Source organism: Macaca mulatta, chromosome 8 (genome assembly GCF_049350105.2).
Source record: "Macaca mulatta isolate MMU2019108-1 chromosome 8, T2T-MMU8v2.0, whole genome shotgun sequence".
Classification (NCBI taxonomy): Eukaryota; Metazoa; Chordata; class Mammalia; order Primates; family Cercopithecidae; genus Macaca; species Macaca mulatta.
Window position 1 is genome coordinate 80,445,026 of NC_133413.1, and position 21,348 is coordinate 80,466,373.

The 21,348-nt window shown below is 44.1% G+C and overlaps 1 protein-coding gene across 2 annotated transcripts in view; it reads right to left on the reverse strand.

Annotated features, from left to right (window-relative positions):
• The window catches only part of SLCO5A1 (solute carrier organic anion transporter family member 5A1), a 159,898-nt gene extending 138,788 nt beyond the window's left edge, over window positions 1–21,110 (reverse strand). The window contains exons 1-2 of one of the 2 annotated variants that reach the window (XM_015145540.3): window positions 20,885–21,110; window positions 17,816–19,208 (exon numbers count right to left, since the gene is read on the reverse strand). In XM_015145540.3, the coding sequence (XP_015001026.2) occupies window positions 17,816–18,722 (907 nt within the window). In that variant the 5' untranslated portion in view covers window positions 18,723–19,208; window positions 20,885–21,110. The remainder of the gene's footprint in view (window positions 1–17,815; window positions 19,209–20,884) is intronic. The other variant, XM_001099565.4, reaches the window with a different exon arrangement.
• Between the last annotated feature and the right edge of the window lie 238 nt (window positions 21,111–21,348).

Consider the following 21,348-nt stretch of genomic DNA (forward strand, 5'->3'; position numbering starts at 1 on the left):
GATGGTGGAGGAGTGAGGGTAAGAAACAGAGCCTCCAGAGGTCTTCGGAGTCACTGTAAAGCTGTTACCATAGCCTGAGGCCTAAAAGTGGACAGAAAGGAAGCTGGAGGAGTGCTGTTCCAGCTCCTGCAGTAAAGACAGAAGAAAGCCAAATTCTAACAAACACTGACCGCTCAGCAAGTGTGTGATATCATGGCGTGAATGACGTTGACCAATTTCAGGAATCCAAACTTTATTTCAGACATCGCTTTCAACTTTTCAGGCAAAATATTTTATAAAAGTAATTAAGTAGAAAAATCAATTAATGAGGTCTTAATTTCCTTTCTTTGCCCATACAAACTCTGAATGGAGCACCAATAGACAATAAACTCACTACAGTTAGATAGAGAAGAAAGAACAAGAGACTTTAATAATAATTTACAAACTATAATTTGACCTTGGGTAAATAAGAATTAAAAGAAATCTAAAATTTCCTGCTCCGGCTGCAGCAAGGTTGATATTTCTGGAAGACACTATGAAACAACCCGTGAAAATGCTTTGTAGCCATTTCTTCTGCTGGTTTTTTTTTCAGTCTACATCCCCAAACACAATACACACAGACATTCGCAAGCACACCCATGAACACAGACTCTGTGCCTCTATGACAGAAGTTAAGCAAAAAGACCCATATCTGCATTTCCAGGGCATTAGCTCTCTGCTCCTTTATTCAATCCATCCCACCTTCCCACTTCTAATAAACGCCATGAGCCAACGTCTCAGCAGGCAGACTATCCATGAAAGTTCCAGACCCACTCCAGGAACCACAAACGCTCTGCAGTTATTCCCATACGCAACCAGATCTTGCCGGTTGGAGACACAACCGGAGATTTTAAAGTTCAGAACTGGATAGAGAAAACATAAAGATAGCCCGTGAGCTTCCGTGTTTAGGGCTACCTCCCTACGCTCCTCAGCAATTAAACTTGATTACAACCAACAGCGCCTGTCGTAATTACCAGAAGCCCATAGCAAGAGCATCTCGTGAGGAAGCTATTTATAACCTGAAAGCTTTGTCTTCTTTCTCCCGTGTCACTCTTTGCTTTGTAGGGGAGCTCTCAATAGAATCTCCAGACACAAGGAAGCAGAGATTCCATGCATCCCTATGGCGGATGGGGTGGATGCCTAATGGAGAGGCTCGGCCCAGCCAAGAAGACTCTGGTGTAAGGAAGCCCACATTTCTTGTGCCTCTTGGCTCAGGGTCAACTAAACACACAGCACCCAAGCAAGAGTAGTCAACATGGGCGTGCTGAGCAAGCCTATCCTGTGAGGCAGGGAACACGTTCAGAAAAGCCACAAGAAGAGCTGTACCCTGCCAGCTAAAATGAAAGCTAACACCACTCTCTTCCTGAACAGAATGAAATTTTTAAAGTAATGACAGACCACATTTTTGAGTGTTTAACCATGTGCCAGGCCAGGCCGTGTTTTAAGTGCATCCTGAGCACTGGCCCACATGATCCCTGCATTAACAGAGGCGGGATTGGGCACAGAGAGGTCACAGAAGCTGCCCCAGGTTGCACCACTGGCCAGGACAAAGTGGGAATTCAAACCCAGGCAGCTGGACCCCAGGGGCCACTCTCTTAACAAGATTCAACTACTTCGAGTACGCTAGCATCTGGATCTAGGCCACAGTCGGTTCAGAAGAAACCAGAGTATAGTTTTGAGAAGACCCTTTGCAGCCCTCTCATTTAATTCCATCGGTTAACAAATGCGAAAACTGAAACCCAGAGATGTCGAGTGACTTGCTGGAGGTCACGAAGCTCACAGATCATCTTAAGTCATCCAGAATAAATGGTGCTAAAGAAATCCTCAAACTAGATTTTAAAGCCCCTGGGGATCAGGAGGTACTTCTTTTTCTTTTTTTTTTTTTTTTTTTTTTTATTTGAGGCAGAGTCATGCACTGTTGCCCAGGCTGGAGTGCAGTGGCGTGATCTCGGCTCACTCCAAGCTCCACCTCCTGGGTTCACGCCATTCTCCTGCCTCAGCCTCCCAAGTAACTGGGACTACAGGCACGAGCCACCATGCCCGGCTAATTTTTTGTACTTTTAGTAGAGACGGGGTTTCACCGTGTTAGCCAGGATGGTCTCGATCTCCTGACCTCGTGATCCACTCGCCTCGGCCTCCCAAAGTGCTGGGATTACAGGCGTGAGCAACCATGCCCGGCCAGGAGCTACTTCTTAACATTAGTTAAGAAAGAAATACAGTATATACAATATAGCAACTCCCCTCTCCCACTGTTCCTAACCCTAAGCAAGCTTTCAAAAAAATCACAGCTTAGATTAGAAGCCATCTGAGGAGACATGGGTCAAACATTGTACAGAAAAGAAACTGAGGTCCTGAAAGGTTACGTGATCTGGTCAAAGTCATGTCAGTAATTGTGGACTAGTTTGTGTCAAATTGCACATTAGTCATCTATGTATAATTTACCATTTCTACAAAACTGGATGACCTGCAAGGTTTATGTCCTAAATTAATAATTTCCAAAGTATAGTATGAGTCTCATATAAGTACGTAAATAAGTGCCCCACCAGAATCCATGTGAGGGCCCTGCAGACCTCTCCCTGACAGCAATGGCTCTAGAACCTAAAAGGAAAGAAAGTGTGTACAGAGGAGAACTCTGCACAACCAAAAAACTGAAGCCAGCAATTTGGAGTAACACTACCCATCGCTCTTCGTGGCTTGCATTCACTACCACTGCCCTCCACCAATCCTAAGTGAAGAAATTCAAGCCGATTTCTTTTGAGAGTTTTAACAATAACAAAATAACTGGAGACATCTTAGCAGCAAAACCAAATTTTGGAACCATTTTCTAAGATTTATGTGTATCTTTAAGTAAGTCTTTCTCACAGGTAATTTTTCCGATTTCTCTACGCAGATTTTTCATCTTGTTAAAAGTTACTGCTGTCCTCCACCTAAGGCAAAGCCATTAAAATGCAGTTCAAATCAGGACACATTCCCTTTCCAGCCGAAATTAAACAACAGAGACATAAGCAAATTTCTAGACAAAATACGGGCAAGAATCTTCCCTCGAAAAATGTAAAGACATTCTGCAAATGAGGATTGTTGATCCGTCATTATACATTGACCAGAAATTGATTTATAGCCAGGAAGTCTAAGATCGGGGATTTACTCTATGCAGTCTTATTCACTTAAATTTCTCATTTCTCTTTACAAAAAGAAAATTATCTTAAAACGTCTATGACCTTTGTAAGAATTTAAAGTGAAAAAATTAGGAAAACACCTGACAAAACCAAGACTCATTAAAGTATTATTACTAAGAATTCCCACATGCTAGAATGCCAGGAACTGTACAATTCCATTTCAGACACTTGCAAATTATATAATTTCATTCTGCTGAGAATATTAATTACATAAATATGCTCTTTACTTTTAAGCAGGGGTAACCTGCCCCTGTCTTTCTAAGTTATATTAGGGAACGAGGATTAGCGTTTTTGCAGGGTGACAGTTTAACGAGCAGTCATAACTCCCTAGAGGGGAAGTATACTCTGAATTTACCATCAGGTAATACACAGCTGCTGGGGAAAAGGAGCAAAAGGACTGCCTGACTCCCCAGGGACAGCTGTCCTACGACAACATCTTTCAAGCCGCTGGGAGGTGGAGAACGTGCTCAAGGGATGGGCTTCTGATGGCTCAAGGACTCCTCTGGAGACCTGAGTCCCAAGTTGCAGAAAAAGACCACATCAAGTCAGACTGAAGAAAGCACAGAACCAAAGTAGTAGAACACTTAAGAGGTGACAGGAATCTAAGAAACCACTAGCCTTACCCCTTTGTTAAAATCAAAAAAACTCAGCCAAAGTCCCACCAGAAGTTTAGGGACTTTTCCCTCCCCTCTTCATAACACCAGTGGTTAGATCCTCGGCTTTGGAGGAAGACCTGACTTGTGGTTTTGTCACTTTTTAGATGACCTTCAGCATGTTATTTAACTTCAATTTCCTCATCTATAAAATGTGGGAAATAGGATAACTACTACATAGTTGTTCTGAGGATAAAACAAAATAATAAAGTATTTAGACCAGAAACTGTAACAAACTACAAGGAAAAAAAAACATAAAGGAAAAACTACATGACATTGATCTTAGCGATAATGTTTTGAATATGACCCCAAAAGTGCAGGCAACAAAAGTAAAAGTAGACAAATGGAATTACATCAGAATAAAAAGCTCTGCACAACAAAGGAAACAAGTATGTACAGACAGCCCACAGATCAGGAGAAAACATCTGCAAGCTATACATTCAAAATATACAAGTTCAAATACCTCAATAGTGAGAAAACAAAAAAATTCAATTAAAAAATAGGCAAGGGACTTGAATAGACATTTCTCAAAAGAACACATACAAATCACCACCAGACATGAAAAGAATGCTTAATATTGCAAAGAATTATGGAAATACAAATTAAAATCACAATGAGATATCACCTCACACCTGTCAGAATGGCTATTATCATCAAGTTTGATGAGGATGTGGAGATAGGGGAAAACTTGTACACTGTTAATGGAATGTAAATTAGTACAGCCACTATGGAAAGCTGTATGGAGATTTCTCAAAAAACTAAAAATAGAATTACTATATGATCCAGCAATCCCACTGCAGGGTATTTGCCAAAATACCCAAAGTGATTTACCGAAGATTTGAAATCACTTTGTCAAGGAGATATTTGCATTCCCATGTTCACTCTAGCACTATTCACAGTAACCAAGTTAACGGAATTAGCCCAAGTGTCCATCAATAAATGAATGGATACAGAAAACTATTCCACTTTAAAAAAAAGAAGGAAATTCTGTCATTTTTGACAACATGGATGCTGTTAGAGAACATTATGCTAAGTGAAATAAGCCAGGCACAGAAAGACAATATCACATGTTCCCACTTATGAAATTATGTTCACTTGTGAAATCTAAAACAATCAAACTCATAGAAGCAGAGAGTAGAGTGATGGTTACAGAGGCTGTAGGATGGGGAAGTGGGGAAATGATGATTAAAAGGGTCCAAAATTTCAGGAAGGAGAAATGTTTTTAATTTTTATTCCACAGTATGGTGAATATAGTTAATAGAGTGTGGTACATTTCATAATTGTTAAAAGTAAATTTCAAATGTTCTCATCATGAAAAGGCTAAGTATTTGAAAAGATAGATATGTTCATTAGCCTGAGTTAATTATTCTGCATTGTATTCATAAATCATAACATCACTTTGTACACATAAATGCATGCTGTTATAAATTATCAAATTACAATTTTAAAAATTAAATATTTAGTACAATGCCTGGCATATTTTAAACACTCAAAAATATTTGCTGTAAAAATAGTCCTTGTTAGACCTCCACCTATGAAACCATATCACAGTTGTTGGGTTTTTTGTTTGTTTGTTTTAGTTAAGCTCTCATTTATTTTTAAGAAAAATTCTAGGTCTTATAACTCCTCATTAAATCTATCCTACAGCTCCTCTTGATGTCCAATTACTTCATTGATGAGCTCTGCTTTAGAATGCTGATTAACTGCTTTCTAGTTTTCCATAATTCATTGTCTTAATGTTTTCTTTTCCTAAAGTCACCACAACTAAAAGAGAGGTAAGATATCAACACACTCGCGCGCGCACACAGACACACACACACACACACACAGTTACATCATTCCCTCTTCAAGGATTACAGTATTCCCAACTCCAATAATATAGTCCAGAAAATTCCCATGGTTAAATTTGTTTAAGCTGATGGGAACTAAAGTAACTAAAGAAACCACAAAAGCCCTAATATTTTTGCACCCACTAAAAATAATCCACTGGAGCACACTATAGTATCTTCTCTAAACTACTAACAGCACAGTATAGTGTAAATACTACAGAATCTACCGAGCAACACTGTAGCAATGAGTAACACACAGTTAATTTCTACTTCCTATCCCTTGCTTGCTAGAAGACTTTCTTACTTACAAAGATCTTTTTCCTAAGTCTCCTCCATCCACATATTCAATACTTTTCTGATTCTATGATCTAGAGATTTTGACTTCTAGTTCCAAGATATAAGGAACTCAAGATACTGAGTAACTTGAAAGTTTAAGCTGAAAATAAAAGTTTAGAGCATCACTATTGGCAATGCTTTATTGGATAATTATTGGATACTGGAGACTCTTCTGGACATCGTAGGATGTTTAGCAACATCTCTGGCCTAAACATGCTGAAATACCATAGACTCTCTCCAAGTTGTGACAATCAAAAATTACTCTAGACATTGCCAAATGTTCCCAGAGAGTCAAAATCTTTCCTGATTGAAAACCACTATTTTAGAATGACTTGAAAGTTACAAAGCTTTCCACAGGAACTGAAATGAAGAACCTGCAACACCTGAGTATTGTAAAATTGCAAATGCTGGTTGAGGAGGGGGACTGGGCAGCTGTGGGACCCCCATCCCCATCTCTTTTTCTCCAGCAAAAGGAAACTGAAAACACAGGAAACAGGGTGCAAGCACTGGCTACTGCAGGAGCACCCAACACAGCAGAACACATTGACATGAACCCATAGTCTCTACCTCCAAGTATTCCAATCTCTTTCCCTAGAAACACACAGTAGAACAACTCAAATCCACAAGTATGTTTCTTCACCTTCATTTCTCTGCCTGAAGACTTTAATCTTAACATGCCTACTCTAAAATCCACTTTACCTTTTTCTTTTCCCAAATCCCTATTTCTTCTTTTTAAAATTATGCCCAAAAGAAATGATTTGAAATTCCCACACACCTAAGAAAACAATTCTCATCACTGAAGGACAGACTCACATTATTTAACATGTGCTAGAATGCTTCATAGGCTGGGAGAAATGACTTTACCATTCAAGGACTTGAACTTTTTAGAATTTCCATTTGTATCATAATTATGTTTTTAATTCAGATGGATTTATAGTCCATATATCCATTTCAGACTCAAGGCAATTTGACTGTATAACCTGGGCAGATCTCTTAATTTTTAAAATCATCTTAATCATGTATAAGTGTATACAGTGGTGTTAAGATATCCACATCATCGTGCAACAGATCTCTCAGATCTTTTTCATCTCGCAAAAGTATTAATAAAGCTCTAAATCCATTAAAGAACAACCCCCTCCCAATTTTCCCCTCCCCTTGACCCCTGGCAACAACTATTCTACTTTTTGTTTCTATGAATTTGACTATCTCATGTAAGTGGAACGATACAGTATTTGTCTTTTTGCCACTAGCTTATTTTCACTTCACATAATATCCTCAAGGCTAATTCATGTTGTGTGTCAGACTTTCCTTCCTTTTTGAGGCTGATAATATTATATAGATATCACATATTGATTATCTATCCTTCTGCTGATGAACCCTTGGCTTGCTTCCACCTCTTGGCTATTGCGAATATGCTGCTATGAACACTAGTGTGTAAATATTTCTTCAAGACTCTGTTTTCAATTCTTTTGGATCTATACCAAAACTGGGATTGTTGGATCATATGATAACTCTATTTTTAATTTTTTGAGGAGCTACCATACTGTTTTCTCTTGCTCAAATCCTTTCATCCTTTGGAATCTGGGTTTTCTTGCCTGCCAAATTATCATTTTCACAAATGAGGTTAAATGAGATGATCTCTAGGAAACATCTTGGCTTGAATAGTACCCCTGGAGAGAACCTCAGCCACCAGGCCAGCATGCCCCCTTCTCTGTATGATCAAGTCTTTGCAATGGAAAAACTTCTGATCCTTATTCTCCAAAACCATTTTCAATATAGATCTTACATTTGTCGGTCACCAAACTCCCAGTTCACTGCTAACATTTCTAGATTGTCTTTAAAGAAAAAAGCAGAGCCAAATGTGTAGATTCGTTTGCTTTTCCCCCACCAAGGGGCCTTAGCAGGTGAGCTCACCTAGACTAACATGGCTTGCAGACTCACCTCTGACATCAAGAGTTCCACCAAAAAGGAGCAACTCGACTGCACAGAGCCTTCTGAGTCAGGAGAAGACAGGCACTTCTTTTGGTGAATATCAAAACGGATACTGTTCATCTCAGGTCATTTCTCTCACTGAAGTTATCAGTGATCATATCACCCAACTGTGAAATTCTAAGAAGTAGCCATAGTTTATGAAATACCCAAAACTGACATCTACTTTCACAAATGCAGTAAGATATTTTTCCTAATGAAATAGAACTGCAATTAGCCCCTGATTTTACCAACAGTGGCTCCAACCCCAAATCCAGAGAGAGACTTCTTGCCACTGAAAAGGGCCAAATATCTCTGTCTTTCGATCCTTGCTGCTCAAAATGTGGCCCCTGGATTAGCAGCAATGGACTCCCCGGGGAGCATATTAGAAACAAACTTTCAGATCCAAGCCAGATTTATAGAAATAGAATCTGCATCTTGACAAGATCCCCTGAGAGTCTCACACACATTCAGGTTTCAGAAGGACTGTTTCAGACCACATAGATAACAGAATTCATAGCCATGTGAGAGGAGAGATCAATAAAACCCTGTTTGAAAACTCTACCATAAATGCTACTAAAAATGCTGCTCTCTGTTATTTGTGGGTGGGCTGAATCAATCAATGTGCACCCACTGTCTTTTCCACAGCGAGGCAGTAAAACCCTTTGTTTTGCAGTTAGACCCTGAAATGGGTTTGTTTCTCAGCATGGTAGATAAATTTGTCTTAGAGGCCAAAAATGACCACCACACAGCTGATCAAAATTCAATCATTGCTGTTGTACAGAAGACGTATCTGTGGCACAAATTAACTGTCTCAAACACACACAAAACTCCTGAGCATCCTAACAAGAAGCTGATGCTGTGTGGTCCTCCACTCATGGCATCACGTTGTTCAAGGTGATCCTCTGTGTGTCCTGGAATCATCCCCTCAAATTCCTCAACCATCATTGAGACTCATATTAGTTTTCAGTGGAGATTATTTTTTATTTATTCATGATTTGCACAGACGCTACTTACAGAAAGGATTTGTTGTGGTTTACAAAGGTAAACACATTGTAAACAAGACAAGCAAAATTAAGGCAGCATTTTAAAATGGGTTACGAGTCCTAGGAGACAATGTGTATTCCCACTCTCGATGTCTCCTTTCTCACCTTCTCTCTGCCTCCACTGCTCCACCTCAGGAAGGGAGAAAGGGGTTAATGTGACTGATGAATTTGAAATAAACCAGGCATGCTCAGCGCAGCTCCTCTTTTTTGCCTCTTGGGAGTAAGTATGCACGCAGGGAGTGAAACTTTAATCCTGCTCCTTCCTGGCATAAGTCCCACCTAGACACCACCGCCACCCCCTACTCCACATGGGAGACCCCAGGCAGCCACACTGCTTGGGTCCAGCATTGCCCATGGCTAGATGGACGAGCCTATTTATTTCTGCTCTTATTAGAAGTCCACTTGCACAAAGATATGAGCTATATTCTGCAACGTCACTTCTATCAGTTTTAAAAGTGGTATTTTGGCCTCCTTGTGCTCCCTTTGTCATATTTCTCAATTAAGTCAGAAATCAAGGTGGGGAAAGAGGTGCTATTTACTGAGCGTCTTTAAAATCCCAACCAGAAGAATCAGAAAAACTAACGCTACACGGTGCTTAGGATACTTGCTAATACTGGTCAGGAAAAAACAGTTCTGGGCCAGGAGCAGTGGCTCATGCCTGTAATCCTAGCACTTTGGGAGGCCGAGGCGGGCAGATCACCTGAGGTCAGGAGTTGGAGACCATCCTGGCCAACATGGCGAAACCCAGTCTCTACTAAAAATACAAAAATTAGCCAGGCATGGTGGCAGGCACTTGTAGTCCCAAATACTCGGGGAGACTGAGGCAGGAGAATCACTTGAGGTGACTGCAGTCAGCCAAGATTGTGCTACTGAACTCCAGCCTGGGTGACAGAGCAAGACTCCACCTCAAAAACAAAACAAAACCAAAAAAAAACAGTTCTGAATTTTCTGCCTACTAGGGCAACCGTGTGAGCATGACTGGTGTGGTCGATATGACGGGAGCCATTCAGCACTCACTCCACCCTCCTCTCACCTGTCTTCCTCTCCCATATAGCCTGGAAAATCTAAAATCTACCTTCTCAAAATCATGTTAACTGGAATAGGCCAGGGGACTCCATTTGGCTGATAGGACATCCTCTAGAGGAAGCAGGTACTACCTCCTCCACTTTTCCCTTCTGTGGGAACAGATGTGTGATACCTGAGACACAGCAGTCGTCACTAAGAACAGCCCAGGAGGAAGAGAGGAGGGACCTGGCAGCACTCAAGGCTGTACCAGCCCCTGACTGCCCACCCCAGCTGGCTTCTAACTCAAGACAAAGAAGCCCCTAACTTGTCAAATCACTGGTACACATGGTTATATGGTTCCAGAGAACACTGAACTGAAAGATACATATATGTATCTTTCATTGTATATATCACTACAAATAAATTTATATAGATATTGATCTGTAGATTGCTCTATATAACATTGCGGAAATACTGACCAAGATTGTTCCATAGGCTGGTCACAGTGGCTCACACTTGTAATGCCAGCACTTTAGGAGCTCAGGGAAGAGGATTGCTGTGGTCAGGAGTTCTAGACCAGTCTGAGCAACATAACGAGACCTTGTCTCTACAAAAAAAGCATTTAAAAAAATTAATAAAGTTAAAAAAAATATTTTTCCATGCAATATTTCTCATATTCAGAGAAAAAATCAAAAAGAGCAATATATATATATACATATATTAAAATCATATATGTGTATATTGACTTATATACACATATATAATGTTTATATTACCATAAAATCTTGAAGAAATACAATTCAACTAATTTGAAGCTCACTCGTGGCTCAAGCCTGTAATCCCAGCACTTTGGGAGGCCGAGACGGGCGGATCACAAGGTCAGGAGATCGAGACCATCCTGGCGAACACGGTGAAACCCCGTCTCTACTAAAAATACATAAAAAACTAGCCCAGCGAGGTGGCGGGCGCCTGTAGTCCCAGCTACTCGGGAGGCTGAGGCAGGAGAATGGCGTGAACCCGGGAGGCGGAGCTTGCAGTGAGCTGAGATCCGGCCACTGCACTCCAGCCTGGGCGACACAGCGAGACTCTGTCTCAAAAAAAAAAAAAAGAAATGTTTAAAAAAAAATTAGCTGGGCATGGTGGCACACCCCTGTAATCCCAGCTACTCGGGAAGCTGAGGCAGGAGACTCGCTTGAACCCGGGAGGCGGAGGTTGCAGTGAGCTGAGATCAGCCCACTGTACTCCAGCCGGGGTGACAAAATGAGACTCCGTCTCAAAAAATAAAATAAAATTTGAAAACTGAAGAAGCACAGGAAGAGAATGAAGAAGAGGAAGAGGAAGAAAGAGGAGGAGGAGGAGGAGGAGCAGGAGAAGGAGAAAGAGAAGGAGAAGGAGAAGGGCCAGAATAGGCCAGGGGCAGTGACTCATGCCTGTAATCCCAGCACTTTGGGAGGCTGAGGAGGGCAGATCACTTGAGGCCAGGAGTTCAAGATCAGCCTGGGCAACATAGCAAAACCCCATATTTACAAAAATACAAAAATTAGCCACACATGGTGGTGCACACATGTAGTCCCACCTACTCAGGGAGGCTGAGGTGGGAGGAATATCCAGGTGAGAGGCTGAGCCCAGGGAACTTGAGGCTATAGTGAGCCATAATTACAGCACTGCACTCCAGCCTGGGCAATAGAGTGAGACCCTGAAAAAAAAAAAAAGAAAGAAAGAAAGAAAAGAAAAGAAAAACAATATGGCCAGGCGCAGTGGCTCATGCCCATAATCCCAGCATTTTGGGACTCCAAGGTGGGTGGGTCAACTGTGGCCAGGAGCTGGAGACCAGCCTGGGCAACGTGGCAAAACCCGTCTCCACTAAAAATATAAAACTTAGTGAGGCGTGGTGGCGGGCGCCTGTAATCCCAGCTACTCGGGAGTCTGAGGCAGGAGAATCACTTGAACCAGGGAAGCAGAGTTTGCAGTTAGGCATGATAGTGCCATTGCACTCCAGCCTGGGAGAACAGAGCAAGACTCTATCTTAAAATAAAATAAAGTAAAATCAAATCAAATCAAATAAAATAGAAAATAAAAACTAAAAGCTATAATAATTACTTCCAAGTATGTCCTGGGACCTGTCCTTGTTCACCATACATCCTGCCACAGTCCACGTGGACAAATGTAGACCCACAGTGGTGAAATGGCACACCACAAGCCCCTCAAACTTCAAAGGAGCTTTTACTGTGTTATACTAGGTGCAAATATGCATTACTTAAATGTTCATATATTAAAGAAAGATGATCATCAAATGTTGGCATGCAGAAAGTTCTCATGATAAAACCTTGAGTCCTGAGAAAATTTAATTAATCAGGTTATAACGTTACTAAAACACTGATCAAAATGTTCCTGTTTAATGTTTCCCAGGAGTGCTCTCCTATACAATGTTTTAGTTTCCCATGCAATGTCTCTTTTCTTTTTTCCAATTATAGAAAAGATATGTTTAAAGGTTTTCATACTTGGAAAGAGCAAACTCTCTCACTCCACTCTCTGCCCACACCTAGGATAAGTTTGAATTCTACTTTGTCAGAGCACCGTCCCTTACAGTTTGCAGAACACTTGCACACACAGAATCCCACTTGGTCTTCAAAATGTTACAGCGAGAGAAACAAATGTGCTAATCCCCACGTGGAAACAGAGGCTGGGAGAAGCCAAGGGGTTTGTCTGAAGTCCCATGACCAGTTGTTGGTAGAGAGGGACTAAAATACAATTTTTTTGCCTCTTTATCTGGTGCTCTTTCTAAGGCACGGGGTCAGTTCTAGCCCCTGTCTTCTCTGTCATGTGAAGTCAGGGCTGGCAGTTAATGGGACACACCAGGGAGGTGGAAGAGCCAGCACCCACCCTGCTTAACTGATGGCTGAACCATGCCAATCATTATTGATCCTGAATATCACCCAATCAGAGTTGTGGCTTTGTCTTCTAGAAATACATCCTTTTCTTCCTTTTCCTATCTGGTTCGCCATTCTTACTCTTTTCCCTGTCAAATCACAAATTTCTTGCCCCCAAAGAATCACATTTTCTCTCTCTCCTTATATGTAAGATATAATTACAAATTATGGTCTAGTTGCTAACCTACAAAGCTTTCTCTATGCTCCTAGTCAATACTAAGCCTCTCTTCTTGCAGAAGCTAAGGCATTTAGTGGTTTTAAATACTGCTGTATCTCATCTGTGACCACATCTCTTCTACAGTTAAAACTGCCAGAATGTTAACATAGAATTTCAAAAGATTAAGATATACAATTACATTCCATTTCAATGGTTTGTACGTTGCTGCAGATATTTGTTTCTGCTCATAATTACTAACCTACTACCTGATTTTTTTTCTTTCCTCTGAGGTTATAATGAGAAGTCAGAAAGACGGACAGGAAGATTAAGAAAGGGGTGGGTGGTGAAAAATGTAATACAGAAGAACACCTTTGTGAAAAATAAGAAAGATTTTAACCTGTTATTTATTGGGAAATGTCTCACATCTTAACTGGTCAACACTGCTCATGTTCTAAGGGTACAATGGTCTCTAATTTGTACAGAGGTAGTCTATCAAACCTACTTTAAAAGGTTTAGGGAATAATCTTATTTTGATCATGTTTTGATGACTTTAAGGCAATTCTGCATTCTGCATTCTGCGCTGTTGGAAAACTCTGCTGAACGTGCCACATCCTTTGGTTTCAGTTGGTTCTCAGGGCTTCTTGCCAAAGAGCCATGCACTGTAGAAGGAAGCTCAAGGGCCCCGGGGTCAGCAAGGCATGGGGTTGAGGCCCTTAGTAAATCACTTAAACTCTCTGAGCCTGTTTCCTCATCTGTAGCATAGGGAAAATAATCTCCATCTCGTTAAGGTCATTGAGAACATTAAGTGAAATAATATATGTAAGATTTCTGATTCTCAAACTACTGTAGCTCCTACTGAGATCCATTTAATAGAAAGCAGAATTCTCCTAGGTTTCTTAAGGGATGTGTCCTAATGCAGTTTGCATTCATCAATTTTTTCAAAAAAAAAAAGCAATTTAATCAATATCTTTAAAAAAGAAAAGGGCCAGGCGAGGTGGCTCACGCCTGTAATTCCAGCACTTTGGGAGGCTGAAGTGGGTGGATCACAAAATCAGGAGATCGAGACGATCCTGGCTAACATGGTGAAACCCCGTCTCTACTAAGAATACAAAAAAAATTAGCCGGGCGTGGTGGTGGGCGCCTGTAGTCCCAGCTACTCAGGAGGCTGAGGCAGGAGAATGGCGCGAACCCAGGAGGTGGAGCTGCAGTGAGCCGAGATCGCGCCACTGCACTCCGGCCTGGGTGACAGAGCAAGATTCCATCTCAAAAAAAAAAAAGAGAGAGATTCCGTCTCAAAAAAAAAAAAAAAAAGAAAGAAAGAAAGAAAAAGAAAAGAAGGAGGGAAAAAAGTGAATACTCTTTCTATTCCTTTCCTTCCCTTGCACACATCACTTTACACTCCTACCTTGCACTGGCAATATTGTTTTACACTAAAAACACCTCAAATGCTGAGACTGTGTCTCACTTCTGGTCTTCCCAAAACTAGCAGAGTGCCTAGCATGGACTATGCACTTCATATGCACTTGCTATTTTTCTTCTTGATGGGCAACCACTACCAGAAAAGTTAAATCTCAGGGCTGTTGTTAGTGGATGTTCTCCCTTTGGATAGGGTTCTGCCTGTGATTTTGACAAAGTAAGTCTGCATTGATGCTACCGAAAATGGGATGAAAGGGAGATCCAAGTTTTCAAAGTAAATAGAGGCAAAGAGCAGCAAGAATATGAAAAACAACTGGGGCATTTACACGGAGTCCAGGTATCACTCTACAGATTGATTACTATTTTCAAAGTGATAAATGAATCTGTACAGTGGAAAGACACCAATCACTCACTCAACCAAATGATTAAACTTAACATCACTAGTGAACAGCAAGGTGCATGTAATATAAAACACCCAGCATTGCCTCTGACATAGTCAGACCAAAAATATTTTGTCTGAATTTAATCAAGCCTCTAGATTGATCTTCTAGTATACAAGAAATATAGGGAATGGAGGATCAAGGTAATCAACACCATGAGGAAATGATCATCTAGAATGTGGAACATTAGCCTTGCCCCTTCAAAAAGTCTATGCCATGGAAAAAGAAAAATGCTGAGGCACAGTTCTGGATTATAGAAGGCTAAAGTGGCTAACAGCCAAATGCAATGCATGAATGAATCTTGATTAGTTCCTCATTTAAAAAAAATTATTATTAGCCTGGGAAACATGATGAAACTGTGTCTTCACAAAAAATTAGCTGGGCATGGTGGCACTGGTCTATAGTCCCAGCTACTTGAGAGGCTGAAGTGGGAGGATTGCTTGAGTCTGGGAGGCAGAAGTTGCAGTGAGCTGAGATTGTGCCACTGCAGTCCAGCCTGGGTGAAAGAAAGACTCTGTCTCAATCAATCAATCAATCAATATAAAAGACTTTCAGAGGACAATTGAGGAAATTTGAATGGGCCTGAATATTTAATGATATTAGGGAATGATTATGAACTTTCTTAGGATGTCGATGTTCCTTCAGTTATGTAAAAGAACACCCTCATTTTTAGAAGATGCCCTAGCAGTGTCTGCAATTACTTTTAGAGGGCTTAGCCTCCCATCCCCCAAAATATATTTCTATACATACATATACTCACGCACAGGTTGATAAAGCAAGCATGACAAAATAAACAATCATTGGGTCTACATGGTAGGTATACTGGTGCTTATTGTACTATTGTTTCAACTTTTCTGTGTGTTTAAAATTTTGTCTTAATAAATGTTAGAAAACACGAAGGCAAGGTAATAAGCAAGCTATTCTTCTCTACCCAGAAAGGAAATTCCTTTCTCTTGCAGGTAGCAATAAAAATAAGTTATAAAACTCTTTTTCGTACCCATTTCTGACCCAGTTAGTGGGGATTACTGAGGACTCAAACACCCCTCTATAACAGCTTTTGGGGACAGTAACTATACCGAGGACAAAGCATAGTCCTCTTATATTGGATATCATTTACACTGTCCTTTGAAATCTTACTATTCCCAAATCAAGGGTCCTATCAGCACATCGCTAATAAACTGCTAAATATAGCTAGTATTTGTTTATTTACCATTTTAATTTTTTTAGGAGATGGAGTCTCACTATGTTTCCCAGGCTGGTCTCACGCCCCTGGGTTCAAGTAGTCCTCCTGCCTCAGCCTCCTCAGTAGCTTGGACTACAGGCACACACCACAACACCCGGCTTCCATTTCAGTTTTTTTCAGTAAAGTAAAATGCTTTAGCTTGTTTAGTTTGCACTCCAATAGAGAAACAGAAAAACAAAAATCTCATCTGGTATGACAGCCACTGATCCTTCTTAGGGGTTTAAACCCATCCCTTGGAAGTTCAGTTTTGAAGAACCAGCTACTACAGGGAAGTGCTGACAACCTCGAATGTCTAGAATATAAATTTTCATACCCTCCGCAACTGCTGCCTGGCCTAACAGGAGCCCCCTGTACTTAACTCAAGCACCCTGTCCACTGATGCTGACTTATGCAAGTCAATACAACAAATCCCAGAGCCACAGCTTTTCAGAAAAATAGGAATGGATTCTTCTCCCAAGTTCATACAATTGAGGGTTTTTGACAGCAATAAAAATAGCTTTGGATAAACCTTATAACCTGTGGTGTTGCTTCTTCATAAAGATAAGCCAGTCATTTGACATTATTAAAATTTTTGTTGTTGTTTTTAGACAGTGGTGCAGGTGACACATTAAAAAAAAAAAAAAAAAAAAAAAAAAAAAAAAAAAAAACAGGTATGAATCCCAGTGCTTTGGGAGACCAGGGAGGGTGGATCACCTGAAGTCAAGAGTTCATGACCAGCCTGACCAACATGGTGAAACCCTATCTCTACAAAAATACAAAAATCAGCCAGGCATGATGGGTACCTCTGATCCCAGCTACTCAGGAGGCTGAGGCAGGAGAATCGCTTGAACCCGGGAGGCAGAGGTTGCAGTGAGCCGAGATCATGCCATTGCACTCCAGCCTGGGTGACAGAGAGACTCCATCTTTAAAAAAAGGAAAGAAAGAAAGAAAGAAAGAAAGAAAGAAAGAAAGAAAGAAAGAAAGAAAGAAAGAAAGAAAGAAAGAAAGAAAGAAAGAAAGAAAGAAAGGAAGGAAAGGAAAGGAAAGGAAAGGAAAGGAAAGGAAAGGAAAGGAAAGGAAAGGAAAGGAAAGGAAAGGAAAGGAAAAGAAAGGAAAGGAAAGGAAAGAAAGAAAAAGAAATACAGGCATAAAGGCAATAAAGCATGATGTATGTAGTCTGGCCACGCCACCATCCCTGCTGCTCTGGACAGAAATCAGAAGCAGCAGCAGAAAGAAGCAGAAAATCATTCAAAACTTTACACACGAGGTACTGCTATTGCTTCCTCAACAAGTGTATTAGAACATAAACTTGACAAATTGGAGCTTTTCCATAGGTAGGTAGCAACAGAGAGAAGCATCACCCCACAGTTTAAAGTTTATGTTACTTGGGAAAAGACAAACATGAAGTATAAGTCTGAAAATTAGTTTCAAGAACTCTCAACTAACTGATTCTCTCCCAAACTGAAAACACACCACAGCAAGGCTAAAACATAAAATAAAGTGAACTTTAACCTATAATACACATGAAAATGTGAAAGAAAATGCTTCCTTTTGATTCGTATAAGGAAAGTAAGTTTCGGTGTGAGTGAAACATATCTGAGAGAACAGGAAAGTCTTACCTAGGTACAAAGAGGAGTTCTCTTTCTTGACATTGTCATCTAAGTAGGTTGGTCCCAGGGTATAAATAGGTGTGGAGCCCATTCCAATGAGAATCTGCGCGCAAATGAATAAAGCCACATAGACCCAGTGATTATTTCCTCCCGAGTCCTTCGGACAGGCCGGAGGCTCCAAAGTGGCGGTGGAGTTGCCACCCTGACACAGGCCGTCGTTGGGGGCCGAGGCGTTCAACTCTTGGATCTGGTAGGGGGGCGAGATGAAGTGAGGTAAGGCGAAGAGGGCTGCCCCGAAGGCGATGAGGAGTCCACCCACGGCCAGCCACAGGGGCCGCCGACCCCGGCCGCCGAAGTAGCTGACGAACACCACCACCACCAGGTTCCCGATGTCGAAGCAGCTGACCAGCAGCCCTGACTCGGAACTCTTCAGACTGTAGCGCCTTTCAATGGTGGTAATTACGCTGCTCAAGTACCCAGAGACCATCAACGCCTGGATGAAGGTCAGAAAGCACATGCATACCAGGAAGCAACGGGAATCCGTGAGGACCACGTAGAGGCACCTTCTCTCCTGGAGCGTGGCCAGGGCGGAGGACACCGAGAAAGTTTTGCTGAGGTCCACCCTGTGGTTACAGTCCCCGAGCCCCGCCGAAGTGGACGGGGCAGAGGGACTGGGGGCCAACTGGTTCGGGCCTTGCTTCAAGTCCTCGTGGCCAGAAGAATCCGCACAGCCAAAGGCCGGCTTGGCGTCTTCATTAGTGGGACTGAGGATCGGCCGGCAGGAGGCGCTGCTGAGGACCGGTAAACTCTTAGACCTGAAGGTCTCTGGCTCGCACCTCTCTTGGACAGCTCCTGTGGTAGCCGGCGCCTCCAGCTGCTCTCCCGGCCCGGGCTGCAGTCCAGTGCCTTCGTCCATGGCTCTTACAATTCAGATTCGATAGCTGATGGCACCCAAGCACTCTGGCACGTTTCATCCACCGGCACGAGGGGCCGAAGCCGGGCCCACTCAGTCTTGCCCACCTGGGACTGGGGCTGGGGGCGCAGGGCCGCGCAGCAGGGCATCCTCACCAGCTGGAAGGCGCCCAGTGCATGCTGATCACAGATGAGACTCCAAGGCTCCGCAGCCGCGTGCCACCGGGGCCAGGGGTCCGCGCGGTCCTGCGATGAGCCCTGCTCGGCGTCCCTCTCCGGGAGGTAGCTTGAGGCAGGCGTCTCGCGCGTCCTGGGCTCATCCCCTCCGCCGCCGCCGCCACTCGGCCCGCGGCCAGGAGCGAGTGCACCCCGCGCCGGGCGTGGGGGGCACTTAGCGCTGCTGTCCGCACCGCATCCCACCTCGCTGCGCCAGGGGTACCGGGTCCTCGCTGCGTGGGCTCGCGGCACCCTCGGGAGTGAAGCTGCCAACCTGCAAGGCAGAGAGAGGGCGGTCAGCGAAGAGCAGCTGCGACTTGGGGCTAGCGTCCCAGCGCCCCGGGGACCAGCGTTGGGCGACCCTGAACGGTCCCTAGAGGAACGGAGGAGTGAGCCGGGAGCGGAGCCCCGAAGGACTAGGCAGCAGCCGGTTGCAGTCTCTAGTCCGGGAACAATAAGCAGCAGGCGGTCGGCGGAGACTCTACCTCATTGTCTGCCGCGGACCTGCCCCCGCCCCGCCCCTTTTGCCTTAAACATTGCGTTTGCTTTTATATGTTAATAATTATCAACCTGGCAGCTCTGACTCAGAGGCAGTGTCTTTTATTCGAGTGAACTAATTGCAACCTTTTCGTACTCCTACTCCATTACTCAAAATAGAAAATGCCCAAAAGAACAAAGGAAACTTTTTCACAGACACACAATGTATTCCCTGTCCCAATTTTTTATAAAAGGAAAAAAGAGGGTGGAGGTAAACTACGTGTGTAGAAATGTGTGTGCACACTAGTGTGCGCTGGCACGTGTGCGCGACTAGATTTGAATCTGCTCCACCAGAGACACGCATTCAAAGCCGAAAGCAGCAGCAAAAAGGTCAACATGCTTGCCTCTTTATTCCCAACACCAAAAATAACCCCCTGCCCGAAAGAACTCTTCAATTACAAATACCAGGGGCATTCGAGGCTGTGGACCGCACTAAGTCCCAGAGCGCTGTATCAAACGAAACCGAAAATCCGTCTGCTTTGCCGAGAGCTAGGGAAGCCACAACCAAACAAAGAGATCCCGGCACGCTGTCAGAGCGCGCGCGAGGAGCCCACGGAGCCGGCTGGGCGCACGCCGGCCGGCGGGGAGGTGTGCTATTGACTGAGCGCACCCCGCGAGCGTGGGCCTGGGGAGCGTGCGCGCGTGCGCGGTCACACACACACACTCACACACACAGACACACACACCCTGGCGTGTTGGAACCGCTCTCGCGATCCCGCACCCAGCTTGAATTCAGCGAGAATTGAAAACAGGTGTGCCCCCGGGGTAAGCCCCCGCCCCTAATCTTGGGGACCCCCACTCCACTCCTCCAGCCTGGGGCGAGGACGGGGGTCAGAATATGCACCAGGTGGAAGAGAGCCGAGCTTCACTACACTGGGTTTCATTTTGCGGCGCGCCTTTGTGATGCTGCTGAGAAAAGAAAACAGGAAGGGCAAGGGAGAAAGGCAGAGAGGCTGGGCGGCCAAGGGTGGCCTCTCCGGCATCTCCCTCGGCTGTGCTGGGCCAAACCCTCTCCCAGATTCCCGGCCTGCCAGCCACTCACAATCCCGGGCTTCCCCGCCGCTGCCTTGCCCAGGCGCCTTCCCGGGGAACCCCACCAGCCGCTGCCTGAGGAGCCGGGGAATCCCAGCAAACTCTCGCCGCGCGCTGGGGGCGTCCGAACCCCCTGCCTGGGCGAGCGCCCTCACAGCAGCGCAGACTCGGATGGACACGCGGATCCCGGCAGGGAGCTCTTGAGCAGGCGTGGAATCCCAGGGACACCCCCTGCGCGCACATCACATACACGCACACCCTCCACACACACGCATACACACACACACACACACATACACACACACACACAACCCGTGGGAGGACAAGACAGCCGCCGACAGCCCGCCGCGCTGCCCGGGCGCTCAAGCCGCGGCTACTCACTAGCGAGTCTGTCAGTCTGTCTGCCTGGCTGAGTGGAGCGGCGGGAGGGGGGCACTGAGCTACGGGAATAGTTGGGAGCCGCGTGGGGAGGCAGCCTCGGTCCAGCCGAAGAGAAATCAGTGAATGAGGCTGTGACTCAGACTGAACTCTTCCCCCCACCCCTCGCCTGTCACCCAAGCCTCTCCTCGGCTCCAAACAGACACACGCGCACAGAGACGCGCCCGGAGAGGAGCAGCCGAGGGCGCAGGCGCGAGGGCAGCCACCCAGCCCAGCCCTCCCACAGCCAGCCACCCCGCTGCCCTTCACCTGCGCGGCCGCGGGGGCCGAGGAGCGCTGAAGCCCCGAGGGGGCCGGTCTCTAGAAAAGTCAGCGGCTGAGGCTGACAGCCCACTCTGAATAAATAAATCATTTCTGAGTGTTTATTCCGTGCCTTGGGCACCCACCATGTCTCATTCACCATAGTA